The following is a 15,720-nucleotide window of genomic DNA, read 5'->3' as shown; positions in this document are numbered from 1 at the left end:
TCAAGTCTTTTCAGCTCTTCTTCAAAACGGACTAGAAATAATTTTACCTATTCTCACAAAATTATATAGAGCTATTCTGGCGTGGAACTATATACCATCCAGTTGTTTGGCAGCAAGGGTGGTATATATACCTAAAGTGGGCTGGAGAGACCCACACCCCAAATCGGTACGACCAATCAGCCTTATATCCTTCCTGCTGAAAGGACTTGAGAGGATACTGGACGGACATATCAGGAGGGTAGCATTATATGCATCCCGGCAAATTGACAGATTCAGCATTAAACAACCTCGTTGAGAAAATCTCCCAATTCCTTGACAGCAAGGAGATTGCGGTTGCTGTATTTCTTGATATTGAAGGAGCATTTGACAATGCACTACCTAAATCTATAGGGTTGTCTCTGGCTAGAAAGGGTATAGAATCGACCATAACTGGCTGGATCTATGCCATGCTAGTAAACAGAACTGCAACTATGACTCTTCAAGGCGAGGCTATCAGGTTCAGGGTCACCAGGGGCTGCCCTCAAGGTGGGGTACTATCTCCCCTTCTGTGGTCGCTCCTGATGGATAATCTGCTTGATACCCTTGACAGAAGAAAAGTTGATCTGCAAGCTTATGCAGATGACCTTGTCATCCTGGCAAGGTCCACGTCGGGAAAGGTGTAGCTTGTAATATCCTCCAAAGCGCGTTGGACGTTGTTCACAGTTGGTGCCTGAGGGATAGATATCTGTCAACCCAGCAAAACTGTGTTAATCCCCTTCACCAAGAGGAGAAAATTGGACGATCTAACGCCAATTTCCTTCAATGGTGAGGTCATTCCATTTGGAACGGAGGTGAAATATCTTGGCATTGTCCTTGATAAAAGACTCACCTGGAACGCTCACTTGGAAAACGTTTTACACAAAGCCAGACTGTCTCTATGAACATGTCGAAGGATTTGTGGTGAAACTTGGGGTTTAGGTCCCAAACAAATCCATTGTATTTATGTGATGATTGTCAGACCAATGATCACTTATGGTGCAGTTGCTTGGTGGCTGAAGGCTTTACAGAAAACGGCCCAAGCGAAGCTCTCTGGCTTACAGAGACAGGCTTGTCTGGCTATCAGTGGTGCCATCAGTACCACACCGTCAGCGGCCATGGAGATCCTTCTAGATCTACCTCCTCTCCACATTTTTCTGGAAAGAGAGGCTAGATGGACAGCATAAAGACTTCTGCACATTGCCAAATGCACAAATCAATTCAATGCAGAGTGCAACAGATGGTTGGCACTGGAAGTCACAGCATTCTGGAAATGATCTCTGACTTTATGCCTCCAACTGTCAACTACGAACTGCCTTATAAAGTACTATTCCCGAGTAGAGAGGACTGGATCCTGCGGGAGAAGAAAATATTGAGAGCAGATAGTTGTTGGTTCACAGATGGATCAAAAACACCTTCCGGTTCTGGTGCAGGTGTTTTCAGTCGCAGACCTAGGACAGAGTTATCTATCTGCCTAGGAACTTATGCGACTGTATTTCAAGCGGAAATTTACGCTATTGTATTGTGTGCGGAGAGATTGGATAAATCCAACCTCACACACAAGGCAATAAAAATATTCCCGGACAGTCAAGCGGCGTTGGGAGCTCTTGGCTCCTACCGAGCAATGTCTAAATTGGTAGAAAATTGACAAAAACGACTCTCCTCGTTAGGAAGACTTTACAGATTGTCTCTGGTCTGAATTCCTGGCCATACTGGCCTGGAAGGTAATGAAGCTGCTGACTCTCTTGCAAAGGAGGGTGCTGCAAGCGGCTTCATCAGACCAGAACCTGTCATTGGCATCGCTTTGGGCTTTGCTAAACAAACATTGAACACCTGGATGGCAAGAAGAGTTATGGACTTCTGGCAGAATCTTCCAGGATTGGCTCATTCCAAGGCGTTTATTCACTCTTCGAAGCTTGATTCCAAACAGTTGTTGGACTACACTAGGGATGAACTACGATGTCTAACAGGCCTTCTTACAGGTCACTGTCATTTGAATCATCACATGCAGAGACTTGGACTGTCGGAAGACAGTGTGTGTCGCCTCTGTCTGGAAAATGATGAAACTGCAGAGCATATACTTTGTGCCTGCCCCGCTGGGGACCGAATCAGGTTCTTTGAGTTCGGCAGATCCGTACTCTCATCATCTGACCTGAAAGACCACTTACCATACAAACTAATCGGCTTCGTTAAGAAGCTGGGTTTATTTGGCCGAGTGTGAATAGGTGTGAGCCACAATAAACCCTTATGGGTCGAATAGACCCACTCCATTCAGACCTACCTACCTACTTGAAGTTGAACGGAAAGAAGGAAAAGTTGCATACATGAGCAGAATGTGGTGTGTGGGGTTGACTACTGGAGCAAGAATCTGCAGTGCAACTGTGGACTTGTATAAATATTTGCCATAGAATTTTTGTAGATGACTAAAATATCGTTGTATGCTTGTTAATACTTTAAGAAATATATATTTGTTCGTATAATGACTGTTTTTGTTAAGGAAAAACTCTAGTAGCAATCCAACATTCAAAAAGGTTTTTGCTTTCTACTTATCCATCTTTATACAAAAAAATGAGGGAAACTTTTGAAGAAAGGAAAAAACCAATCAATTTTAAAATAAACTCTACATTGATATGTAGAACATGCAAAGAAGTAAATCTCGGACACAAACTGAAAGAAAAAACCCTTTGGAAACAACTACGTTCATATAAAAATTGAATTACATGGAAGAAAAAGTACTTTCGGGATAACTGCTTTTATATAAACATTCATTTATACAAAAACCCTTTTTTCTATTCAATTTTGTTATGGAATTGAATCAGATATCATTCACAGGAATGCTACAGAATATAGTTTATAAAAGAGGTGAAACTTCACTTATATGGAACACCGTCATTTCAATCGCAAACATCCATGTTTTGAAATAAGACACTCGTCTTATTGGTTCTCAAGCACTAATCTGGATAATATTACGAGATGAAGCAATCAATCACTGACCTTATGTCATTAATGAGTTAAATCTACTCATGTTATCGATGACAGTATGTAATGACATTCATTCGCCTATTTGATTTAATCCCAGCCATAGGAACTAAATTGGAAGGGGTATATTTTTAGGAGAGGTCAATTTATAAGAAGGAAAGGTTTTCGTTTTCTACTTCTCCATCTTTTTACAAAAAAATGTGGGAGTGTTCCAAAGAAAGGAGGCAAGCAATTGATTACAGACAACGATGTGTAGATCATTCAAAGAAGAGTAACTTTCAGACGCAAACTGAAAGAAAACGCCCTCTCCAAACAACTACTTTCATATAAACATTGAATTATACAAAAAACACTTTTTCCTATTCAGTTTGTATTCCAAGCTTTCGTTATGGAATTGAATCAGATATCATTCACAAGATTTGCTACACAATATGGTATATGAAAGAGGTAATAGTTCACTTACATGGAACACATGGGTCATCCTCAATGACAGACATCGATTTGTCAATTCCCCCTTTTTTGTATAAAAATGGAACAATAAAAAGCCAAAACCTTTCTTTCCCAATGATTTCAAATTCTGAATTTCCCAGTACTTCAGTCATATTACTTTTTAATTAAATTGTAATGAAATATTACAATGAAGAAACACAGTCAAAAGCTTCTCAGAAGATAAACTTTGTTAATACAATTGTATTGGAAATTCATTATGTTTCTTTTTATGATATAATTTACTAAAACTGCTAGATACGCATATACTCATGCAAATCCATATTTTTAGAAAACATTTTTCGCAATGAAATGGAAAATAAAATATGTATAGGGTATTCTATCAGAAAAATGAAGAAAAAAAATCTTTTCGAGATTTTATTTATCCGAAATCAGGAAACAGTTTTTGGTTGAATTATGATCTGATGACGAAAAAACAACTTTTTTAAAACATTTTCATAACAAAAAAGATTTTTTCAAATGAGTTTTCATTGAAAACGGGGACATATGAGATTCATTTTATCGACCTCATTATCATAATAGCTTCTGAACCATACAATATTATAAGTTTTGAAACTGCTTTTGTAGCGGATTACGATTCTAAAAGCAAAAAAACTAACTTTCGGGGTACATCGTAAATTCAAGATGTTTGTTAACTGCTTCAATACATTGTAACAGTTTGTAGATTGGGTAGTATGTGGGGGCCTGCTGTAAGTTTATGCCTCTTCAAGGGCGGGATTTGTTTACAATTGGTTATTTTGGGTTTAGGCTTTACAAAGTTCTTAATCTAAGTTAATATATACTTCTTGATGTGTTAGTGGTTAGTTTTAACAAGATTCTATAAGGAAACAATGATCTTAATTCCAGGTTAGTAGGGTTTTTGGGTTTCCTCTTGGTACTTGAACATTGCGATTTTTGGTTCTGACGTGGTAATTTTGCTTCTTCGTGGTTGTGAGAGTGGTCCGGTTACAATAGCAGTCCGTATATTGGTGAATAAAGCCTACTGTAATAATGTTCAAAATTTTTCTATAAAACATTTTTCGATAACTTCGCTCTTTCATTTCAAACTTTTTAATGGAAACTTGATGTGACCCACTTCTGTATATCATAACTTCACTCTTTCAAAGCCTACATTCCTATATATTCACCATTTCATTTTAAAATTTAAATGGAAACTTGATGTGACATTGGCATTGGATTATATCCGACAGCTGTCAATGCAGGATTTTTCACTGAAGTTATTCTTGCATAAATGCTGTTAGCGATACAACTGCCGCAATATATTTTCAATTATTGGAACACATTTGCAGACCGGTTTCTGGCTGTTTGGCCACTCTTCAATACAAGGTTTTGTATATCATCAACATAAAGTCGATTATTTCCGATAATTGACAATCGAATTCCTTCAGAGTATCATTCCTCGAACTAAGCTGAAGCAAAAAACAACCAACAGGTTTGTCATCGCCCCATCTGCCTGGGAACGAGGTAACCAACTGCATATTCGAAATTTGCCCAATTCCTTGTATAAGGAAAGAAAACTTCTCACATATAGTCAGTGGACATACTTGACAGACAACATACTGAACGAATTGTCCTTTAGATGATTTGATTTATAGCCAGTCTTCATAATTGAAAATCTATTGAGGCAGTTGTATCGCCAACGGCATATGCAGGAATAATTTCAGTGAAGAATCCTGCACTGACTGACCCTTGTCTGATATAATCCAACGCCCTTCGTGGTATTGGCTAGGGGGGTAGTTGTGTTCTGATAAGTGACAGTCCATTTACCTACAGTATAGGGAGTTTAGACTGGCTTGACCGAATTGTTTTTTTATATGATTTAAAATGCAAAATATTAAAAAAGTTGAAAAATAAAACACCTGAGTCTGAAGCTTTTGAAAATAAAGGCTCTTTCACACGGTTACGAAATGTCTTGAGGTTTATTATATTTTAAATGGATTGTAAATATTCCAACTCTCAAATAACACAGAACCTTGTTGAGGAAGTGAGCAGAGAAATGTCGTGATTTTGACTTCAAAAAGAGAAGACAAACCGCGAATAAGTTTTTTTCCAATTGGCCTCATCAGAGCGGTACAACCAAGTGCGAAGATGGGTAGCTGCAAACAGAAAACAAAATATACAAGAGCCAACCGCCATTTGGTTTTCAGACCTAGCACTCCTAGGAGACAACACTCCATATAAGCAACTATATCTATACCTATGTGACGTCCGTGTCCAGGATAAGGATGCAGATAGGTATTATCAAGTGTGAATGATATGAATCAAAAACAGTAGAACTAGTGGACACGCCACTTCAAAAATAGGTGAGGCTAAATCAAGATCGGCTACGAGAGCTCAATATTTTAACAGCGTAGTTTGTTATCAGAGAATTTTTCGAAAATATGAGAATTTCGGAGAAAATAGAGATACTTATCAAATCTTAGATGTTTCCAAAGAAGACAATAAATAATGGAAATTCGTTCAAAATGGATATTTTTATAGAAAACTGTGAAAAAACTAATGATATATTTTTACTACCATCATTCGTTAGGAATGTCTGATTGAAAACTCTGAAAATTAGACAAAGACCTTTTCAAGGTTAATGGAACCTTGGCAAAAATGTTCGAAGCGAAAATGCACAAATTTCGGTTGTGAGAGGTATGATATACTAATTCGCAGGTAGGTATTTCAAACAGTTCATCATTCAACTAGCTTAGCATCAGAAAAATGTGGAAGTAATGAAAATTAATGGAAAGTTTGGAATTTAAAATTGTTGTAATCAACTAATTTTTACAGTATAGTTAAACTGATCTACAAAAATGTCTGAGGGTTACAGCATTTTAATATGAAAAAGAGGTAGGGAAAATCACAATATATGAGAAAAGGAGAAAAGACAGAACACATTTTAGTGGTATTAGAATGAGCTTGCTTGAAAATGGAATGTATAGATATGAATAACTGGAATGGGAAGTCAGCCATAGCTTCCTACGTAACATCCGTGTTCAGAATATGATTGTAGATAGATTTATCGAGTGCGAATGATTTAAATCAAGACCAGTAGAACTCATGCACACAACACTCCAAAAAATGAGCAAACTGCGGACACGTAATTCTGGTTAATTGGCTTCATCAGCGCGGTGCACCGAAGTACTTTTTTGGGGTATTGTGTCCCCGAGTACCATTACTTTTTTGATTCACACTTGATAACACATTCAAACTCGATAACATATCTATCAGCCTGTATAATACGAGTGCCCAATCTTCCTTCGATGTTGTAGGCTTTCAAGATTGCGTGTGATTTGTGATGTTTGCCTAATCAAGCACATGACTCTTATGAATAAAATGTAGTAGTTATAGGGAAAGATTATTGGCGAAGCTCCATATATATAAACACTATCCAAAAAAAAAAATTCTAATTTGAACGTTTTCGGGGTGAAGGGGTAATTTATGATTTTCAGAAGGAGCAATTCTCAGAAGGAGTTAATTTATATGTGAAAGTATGTGCCTGCATTTATTACAATACTTACTCATTTGAAATGTTTTTTCTGATTGATACGGCCGTTACTTGATGAAGATCCGTAGTAATTTCATAAACTACACTTCACAATTTGATCTCCACAAACTTTATTTGACAAATGTATCACGACATGTTTCACTAAAACAGTAGCTTCTTCAACAGTGATTTGAATACTACAAGTTGCTTCTTACGCTAATATTTATATACCGCATATACCAGTACCTCCATCAAATTACCTAAACCTCTACAATTCTTATATACATGAGGTACCTCTTCAATTATGATTATCTTCAGATAGTCCCAATTGTAGTTACCTGTGGTATATAAATATTAGCATAGTATTCAAATCACTATTGAAGAAGCTACCGTATTAGCGAAATATGTCGTGATATATTTTTCAAATAAAGTTTGTGGAGATCAAATTGTGAGGTGTGGTTTATGAAATCATTTGAAATGTATTGAATGCTGATGTTAGAGGTACCTAATTATCACAATTACCTCTCCCCTGAATCCGTCCCTTGTGAAGTATTAGAAGTTGCTAAGATGTATCATGTTAAACATTGTTTATTACTTTCATTCAAATTTCAAAAAATTTAATTTGTTTGGTTAATTTTTAATCTTATTCCAATAACATATTTCCAGGGATCCGCTTAGATAGGCACGTCAAATTGCAGCAAACATTTTAAAAATGTCTAAAAAGCATCAATTAAAGTTACTCATAGTGCTTGATTACCGATTTCATTGAACAGTGCAATCAATTTCCTCGGTACTTTTTTATCGATAAGATATAGGTATATTTCTCGAGATAATACACTCGTACGAAATATTCCTTGATCACTTCAGAACGGCAAATCAGATAGTAAATTCGTAAGGAAACTGCTTAGATAAGTCATTTATAAACATTCTGGTTTAGGTGAAAATGGGGTGTGGAAAGAAAAAAATTAAAAATGTGGATAACGAGCACGTTCTGTACACAAAAAAGTTCTTGAACACTAAAAAACTGTTGCTGTTAGGCACTGGCGAATCTGGTAAAACCACCATCATAAAACAAATGAAGATTTTGCATATCAACGGATTCTCCGAAAGGTGAGTTGAAGTTATCAAACGCAATTTACAGAGGACTCTGAATTTTGTCAATTTAAATGTTATTTTAAGAATAATCATACTGGGGAGATATGAATTATTGAAAATAATATCGTGTCAACCTTAAAAATGTTCATGTACATACAGTAGCCCTCTGAATTACCAAAGTTTTTGATAAAGCAATCAGTACTTGGCGGACGGTAGCCAGGCGGTTCGACGGTGGCACTCACTCGAATTGACTGCCGTGTTGGTCGGTGGTTCAAGCCCCAGTCTGAACGATCGATTTTCACTTGCTATTCTCAAACCCGTGTTAGGAATCACACTTTAAAAGGTAAGACCTCGTTAATCCTTAGCTCGCACAAGTTTCGACTTCTGAGGGTTGTCGGTCGTAGGGGTGCGACAGCTGGTTAACGGAAAACAGATTTCAAACAGATTTTATTTAATTACCCAAAAGGTATCTTAAACCCTGCCATTCATCTTTTCAAAATGGTATGAAAACATATTTTAGGAAAAGTGATTCAGTAATCCTACTAGCTTTTTGTAACTCAAATTCTATTATGCAGTGCAAAGAATGCAATCATAACCAGAAACCGCGTGAAGATTAAATGTCCATTTCAGTGAGAAAAAAGAGAAGATTGTCCAAATCAAGCAGAATATACACGAATCTATATACGACATTGTGAACAATATGAGCAAAATTGATCCGCCGGTAGAGCCAGAGAGCGAAGATGCTAAAAAATCTATTGAATTCATTCTAGAAATTGGAGAAAAAGAACCTACGGAATATTCAGATGTGAGTAATTTAAATAAAGCAAACCTTACTTTTTCATGTATCATTTTGTAAGAAATACAATGAAATGAAGCGAATAAAAAAAAATCTTACAAAACAATACATGGTTATTTTCATTTAGTTTTTCTATTAAAAAAATTATATGTGACAATTTATCAGTGTTGATTCCTTGATAATTATCAAACTCGAAAATGCCCAGTAAATCCTATTTTCAGTCGGGATGAACTTTTATTCACTTTTTCTTTGAAAAATTATCAGTAACTATCCAAATTTGTAATCTACAGGATCATATTGAATACAATTCAAGGCAAACTAATAAAAAGATGAACAAATCAATATAACATTCTCCCCCCGCTGGAGGAATTACTTTTCCTCTAGCTCCAATCTGCAAATTTTCGTGACTGGGCGCGTATATTCCGAAGTTGAGGTTTTTACGTCACTCGAATTCTGCCATTAACTCCTGGATGAACAGATATTATTTTATCTAATTTCCACTTATAGCGTGGTGCTTGATCGTCGACCAGAATGACCATGTCATTGAGTGCTATGGGTTTGCAGTCATCAGTCCATTTACTTCGCTTCGACAAAGTTGGCAGATATTTTCTTGTTCAGCGGGTCCAAACCAAGTTTATTAGTATTCGAGAAATTTTCCATTCTCTTCTCAGAGTATTCGAATCTGAATTGATTGGTACCAAATCACCTTCTTCGTTGGAAGAGCCAATCAATAAATTATTCGGAGTGAGTCCTTCTGCATCCGCTGAATCCATCGAAACTTTTGTCAATGGACGGGAATTAACAATTTTCTCCGCTTCCGCAAAAAAAGTTTGTAAAGTTTCTTCTTTCAGAAATGAGTTGTAGAGTACTTTGCCGATGAAACTTTTCACTGAACCTATTAACCTCTCCCATATTCCTCCCATTTGGGGAGCAGGCGGTGGAATGAATTGGGAGCAAATACCTCTTGACGACAAAGATCAGTGATCGATGTTCGATCTGTTCCTTCCATAACTTGGCGAATTTCGTATGCAGCACCTCTCAGATTTGTTCCATTGTCGCAGAATATGACCTGAGGTTGTCCTCTTCTAGCCGACATTCTTAGTATTGCCTGAATCGTGGAATCGCTACTCTGTCTATGTGTAATTTCTAGATGGATAGCTCTAACTGCCAAGCATGTGACTAGCACACTCCATCTTTTTTCGCATCTCCTACCCACCTTCTCCATAATTGGACCGAAATAGTTCATTCCAGTATTAATGAAAGCTCTAACACCTCTATTTAATCGTGTTTCAGGTAGTTGACCCATTAGAGGTGGTGAAGGTTTGCTTTTCTCAATCCTAAATTTCAAACACGACTGTTTATCACCCAGTATTTCTGTCTGATTTCATTTATGACTAATTCTACTTCTCTATGATGAAATTTTTCGTGATAATTTTGTATAAACAATCTGGTGAATTCATGTTTTGGACTCAGAATGATGGGTTGTCTTGTGCTCTCTGCCATAAATTCTGTAAAATTCGTTCGTTCACTCAATACCATAATTCCATCTTTCATTTTTGGAAATAAACAGGCTAGTTTGCTTTGACCACTCAGGGACTTTCCAGTTTTGAGTTTTCGTATTTCTTCTGGAAAACTGATCATTATATTCCACTTCGAAAATTGTCGTATGTCTGGGAGGCATTCTTCATATTTTTGGAAAATGACAAAACATGTTTTAATTTTCTAATTTCTCATCAGCTCTACGCTGATGAGAAAGGAAGGTCTTTTATTTTCGATTGGCCATGACTCTTCTGGTTTTTTCAGAAAATAAGGACCAGAAAGCCATTCAGTTGAAATTAATTTATCTGGTTGAAGCTGGGATAATTCTGCAACCGTGTTAGCAATCACACGTCAAAAGGTTAGTCCTTAGTTCGGACAAATTTCTCAACTTCTGAGAGTTCGTATGGGAGCGACATCTGATTAACGGAAAAACAGTGTTTAAACAGTTTTTTTTAAACAGACTCTGTCGATTTTTTTTCTGCTTATAGCTTGATCCGCGATGGGATCCAGTTGGGACCCATCGCCATTCTGCTATACGTTTCAATTCTTGAATTTCACCAATTCGATGTGATACGAACGGTTTGTAGTAAGACACATGATGAGTAGAACTAATAAAACATTTCATCTATGGGGAACTCGAGTTCATTCCTTATTAGATGAGACAGCCGACTGGCCATTACTGCCGCCTGGAGCTCAAGCCTAGGGATAAAAAAAATTTCAGAGGAGAAACTCTCGTTTTCGCTGAGATAAGACAAACATCAATTCTGTCTTCTCCAATATCGCGAAGAAAGCTAGCTGCTGAGAATATTTTCTCACTACTATCACAAAATATGTGAATTTCGATTCGTAATGCTGATGGAATCAATGGACTGTAGCATCTTGAAATTTTGATCTGTACAATTTTCTCCATGTCACTCAATCAATCTTTCCAAGCAATGAGAAGATCTTCAGATAACAAATCATCCCAATCGATTCTTACTCACCAAATATCTTGCATCAGTATTTTGCCTCTCACCGTGAAACCTAGCGGGTCGTATACCGACATCAAAGCTCGCAAAACCTTTAGGAAAATTCGTCGTTTCCGGGATCCCACTATAAGCCTAATATTGTTTGTAGCCGTCTGTAACATATTATCAGATAGCTTATCTCGAATCAGTTGGGTGGTCGTCATCTAGTTGACTACTTAGAATCTCCCAACCTTCTGAACTTTGCATACTTCTATTATTGTTTCTAGTGCTTCTTCTTCGGTGTTTTTTGAATCCAAGTAGTCATCTACATAGAATTTTTTGATAATAGCTTTTCGGATGTCTGGATTCGTAGAAAATTTCTCAGCATTCAATTTTTTTACTAATTGAGCACATACGGGCGAACAGGTTTCTCCAAAAGTCATGACCAACATTTCGTAAATATCAGGAGGCCTGTCTCTTTCCAAATTTCGACAAAGGAATCGTTGAGCACACCTATCTCGTTCTTGTATTCCTACTCTATGGAACATCTCTCAAATATCTCCACAAAAACCGAATCGCCTTTGTCGAAATTTCCATAAAATTACAACCAATGACTGCAACAAATCTGGACCAGAGAGTAGAGCATCATTTAAGCTCATACCTCTTGATTTTGCTGCGGCATCAAAGACTAGCCTGACTGTATCCGGTTTGTTGGGATTTTCTACAGCGAAATAAGGAAGATACCAAACATGAGGATTATCAATTTTCTCTTCCTCGAAGCTCAACTTCTTTATATATCCCTTCTCTTCATATTCCATATTTTTTTTGCAATATTCCTTCCCAAATTTTTTATTCCGACGACATTTTCTTTCGACACATTTTAGTCTTTGGAGTGTGATGAATTCACTTTCAGGTAGCTGTATGTTATCGGTTTTCCACAATAAGCCAATTTTGTAGTTTTTTCCGGTATACTCTAAGGTGTTTCTCATCTGTTCTTATGCCTTTGAACTTTCACAAGATGGTTGGTCTGCTGCGATCAAAGTACCAAATGTTTCAGTCAGATAAGATTTTTCTACCATCTTCTGCAGCTATTCATCGGTCGTCTCCTTTTCACAAATGTGTAAAGTATGGGCTTTGAAAGAATTTTCCCTGCTATTTGGACTACTTACATTTCCTGGCTACAGGAAGATTTCCTGGGCCGGTTCCTATCTGTCTCGCAAATATCAGATGTATGTTATCTTGTCCAATAAGCAGTTAAGGGCTTCGTGATCGATATGTTTTATTGGAACACCTTTTAGATGTGAAAACTTTTTCCAATCGGATATGTTGATGTGTTGTTCGGGTAACGACATATGAGTGACAGTTCGGACTCTTTCCTGCTGTCATCATCAATTCTGGAAAAAGTCACATCTAAACGAACGAAATTTTCTTCAATCATGATATGTTCGTTTGTCCATTGTAGACAAAGTGATTCCTTCGTTCCAGTTAGCCCAAGTGTCTCTGCTACTTCTGCATCTAATGGTGTCACCGTAGACGCCTCATCATTAAGAGCGAGTCCACGAGGTGTTGAATCACCTCGTGGACCGTATAATTTTATACGAATCACTCTCAGAAGAATCGTAGTAAAAGGTTTATTGACAGAGCATACTCTTCCTCGATTATCATCATTAGCTTTGTATATAGACTAAATAAAGTCATTAGTATCTCTTCCTCTTTTCACATTTGAATTTTTTATGATTCTTTTGAAGACAACTGAAACATAGTTTTTTTCCGGTTACCGTTTCCCATCTCTTATTCAAGTCATCATAATTCATCTGTGGATAAATACTTTCTTGGTGGATTTTGTCGCAGTGGATTTTGTGAGTGTTTTGGGTGTGAGTATTGCATACTCTTTCATTTCTCTTCATTTGATTTGTGAATTTCTGTGAGAATGTTTCATTGCGTGGGGTACTAACATTACACGCAAAGCTTGCTCTCTCGTTTAACCAAAAAGAGAAATATTCTAAATTAATATCACCCTTTTTCATTCCCATCTTTTCGCTCCAGGATAATTTCATTGAATCCGGAATTTTTGTCAGTAATTCTCGGATAAATTAAGGATTTTCGAGATAACGTTTACTTCCTAGATTCTTCATGATCGAAACCATGTTGCTCACCTCTGCAGAATAATAAATCAGCTTTTCAAAGTTATTTTCTCTTACGGAAGGAAGGATACCGATTCTGTTCATCAAAGTATCTATGATGTATTCAGGTCTTCCGAACCGTTTCGCTAAAGTTTCAATCACATCAAGTTATCGGCAATTAACATCTCTGCAGCTTCAGCATGATCTCTTCATTGCTGTAATCACAAAATTCGCGAAGATTCTTGAAATACTTATGAAACAGGAGCCAATTTTGGGGACTGCCATCGAACTGTGGAAAATCCTTTTCTAATATTTTTCGCATGTGAAATTTATCCGGATTCATTACTTCATGTGACGTTGGGTTTTGAGTTGTTGAAGCAGGGAGAGAAAACGTTTGCAACAGTTCCGCAAAGCTGTTGTATGCCTTGTGATGTGATATTTCCTGGTTTCTCTTCGAGAAATTTTCCTTCGACATTGGGTATGTTATCAGTGGGTTTCTCAGTTTTTTCAGGAATACGTGACAGATTTTCTTGTTCAGATGTGTAATCTATCCATTAGTCACTTTGTTTCTTTGTTCTTGTTCTTCAAATAATTCTCTCCTGATAGTTTCGCTCCTTGCTTCTGATTGAACGTAACTATTGCCTTCTTCTTGGGCTTTTATCTCGGCTTCATGCAATTCTTCTTCGAGTTGAAGAAGGTGTAAACTATCAGCTATTTCCTTCTTCTTCCAGTTCTAGCTCTCTGGATTTTCTTTGTAGCTCCCGTCTTTGTCTTTCTATTTTTAGAGCTGTTATTTTCTTTTTCAAATCCAAACTACTTCGTCGAGATAATCCGGTATCCCTTGAGGCTCTCGAGTGAACAGACTGCTTCGAGTGAACCTCATGTATCAAGGAAGTTGACTCACCGGATTTATCTTCAACGACTTTTTCAGGTAGTTTGTCTGGATTGGATTTTGGTTTCTCACGACTTCCAAATCCGTTTGGCCATACGTAGTCCGATGACAGGCTTTGATTCAGACCTGCACTTTCCAGCTTGGACGTACGTTTCTCCATATCGTGATCACGTCGTGACTTTTTCTTTGAAAACATTTTGTTTTGTTATCTACAGGGTCATATTATAAACAATTCAAGGCAAACTAATAAAAAGATGAACAAATCAATATAACAATCAGTGTTACTGTTCAATAATTATATATGATTTTTTCAAAAATATGGAATTTAATGTGAAAATATCAACTGAAAATTATGAAATAATATGTAAGAAAAAATATCATAAATGTTATCAGAGGGAACAAAATTCGGGATGTAGGCCGTGCTCATTTTTTGCTGAGACTTCGAGCCTTCGTCCTCACAGTCATCGCACATACCACTGATGATGTATGCTGCAATAGCAGACGAAACATTTGGTACTTCAGGTTCCATTCGATTACGGTCTACCAGCCCTGATTTTATTCACTTTTATCATGACTCCGGCCGTAAAAACGTATGTTCTTATATCATGAATATACTTGACATATTCACTAAAGGATCAAACACATGATGTGGATATTATAATATTCTTTGCTCTGGGGTCGCAAAAGTATTTTCCTTTGCCTGAAATTTGCTATTCTTGAAGTCATGAAAAATAATGAAAATAGATCACAACCCATGCCTACGACCCAAGACACTATTTAGATACATATTGAGTTTTCAACTAATTTTACTTATTACCTAAACTTAATCTTATGTCATCACTTCATATAAGCCATCTTAAATGAATACCCCCGTGTACTGAAACGCTAAGAAATGAAAACCTTTTCACCTGCTTACCACAAATTTTTCTTCATTTATGTATACTTATCTATGAGAAACTAATGTTTTCACAATTCTTTACCTTTATTCAAAAATATGGGATACTTCCAAAGAAGAAAAAAGCAATTAAATTCAGAGTAAACTATTTACAAAAATAGTGTACATCATGCAAAATAACTGAATAGGAAAAAGTATTGTTTGTATAACGAATATTCGTATGAAAATAGTTGTTTCGAAAGTACTTTTTCTTCAGCATAGCAATACATTTCACACAACTACTCCAGTCATTTAGGCTTAAATTGGGTAAGAATCTCGGAAGTTGAGGTACCCAGCTGTAAGTCTGCAAATACTTGTATATTGACACCCTAAAAGTTGTCTGAAAACCTACATATGGTAGGGTGTACGCAACTATTTTCGAAAATTATTTCATTTCCTATGGATTTTTTGCTATTTGTAT

General features: G+C 36.7%; 1 protein-coding gene across 1 annotated transcript in view; it reads left to right on the top strand.

The window, feature by feature from the left end:
- The first annotated feature begins 7,820 nt into the window (after positions 1 to 7,820).
- Positions 7,821 to 15,720, top strand: part of Galphaf (G protein alpha subunit f) — a 60,413-nt gene continuing 52,513 nt past the window's right edge. Inside the window, exons 1-2 of the mRNA XM_023162427.2 lie at positions 7,821 to 8,083; positions 8,699 to 8,873. Coding sequence (XP_023018195.2) covers positions 7,917 to 8,083; positions 8,699 to 8,873 — 342 coding nt within the window. The 5' untranslated portion in view covers positions 7,821 to 7,916. The remainder of the gene's footprint in view (positions 8,084 to 8,698; positions 8,874 to 15,720) is intronic.

This window comes from Leptinotarsa decemlineata, unplaced genomic scaffold, assembly GCF_025532065.1.
Source record: "Leptinotarsa decemlineata unplaced genomic scaffold, Ldec_3_MD MMD2_tig00078422_RagTag_RagTag, whole genome shotgun sequence".
Taxonomy (NCBI): domain Eukaryota; kingdom Metazoa; phylum Arthropoda; class Insecta; order Coleoptera; family Chrysomelidae; genus Leptinotarsa; species Leptinotarsa decemlineata.
Note: the sequence above shows the minus strand (reverse complement) of the source record. Positions and strands in the feature narration are given on the sequence as shown.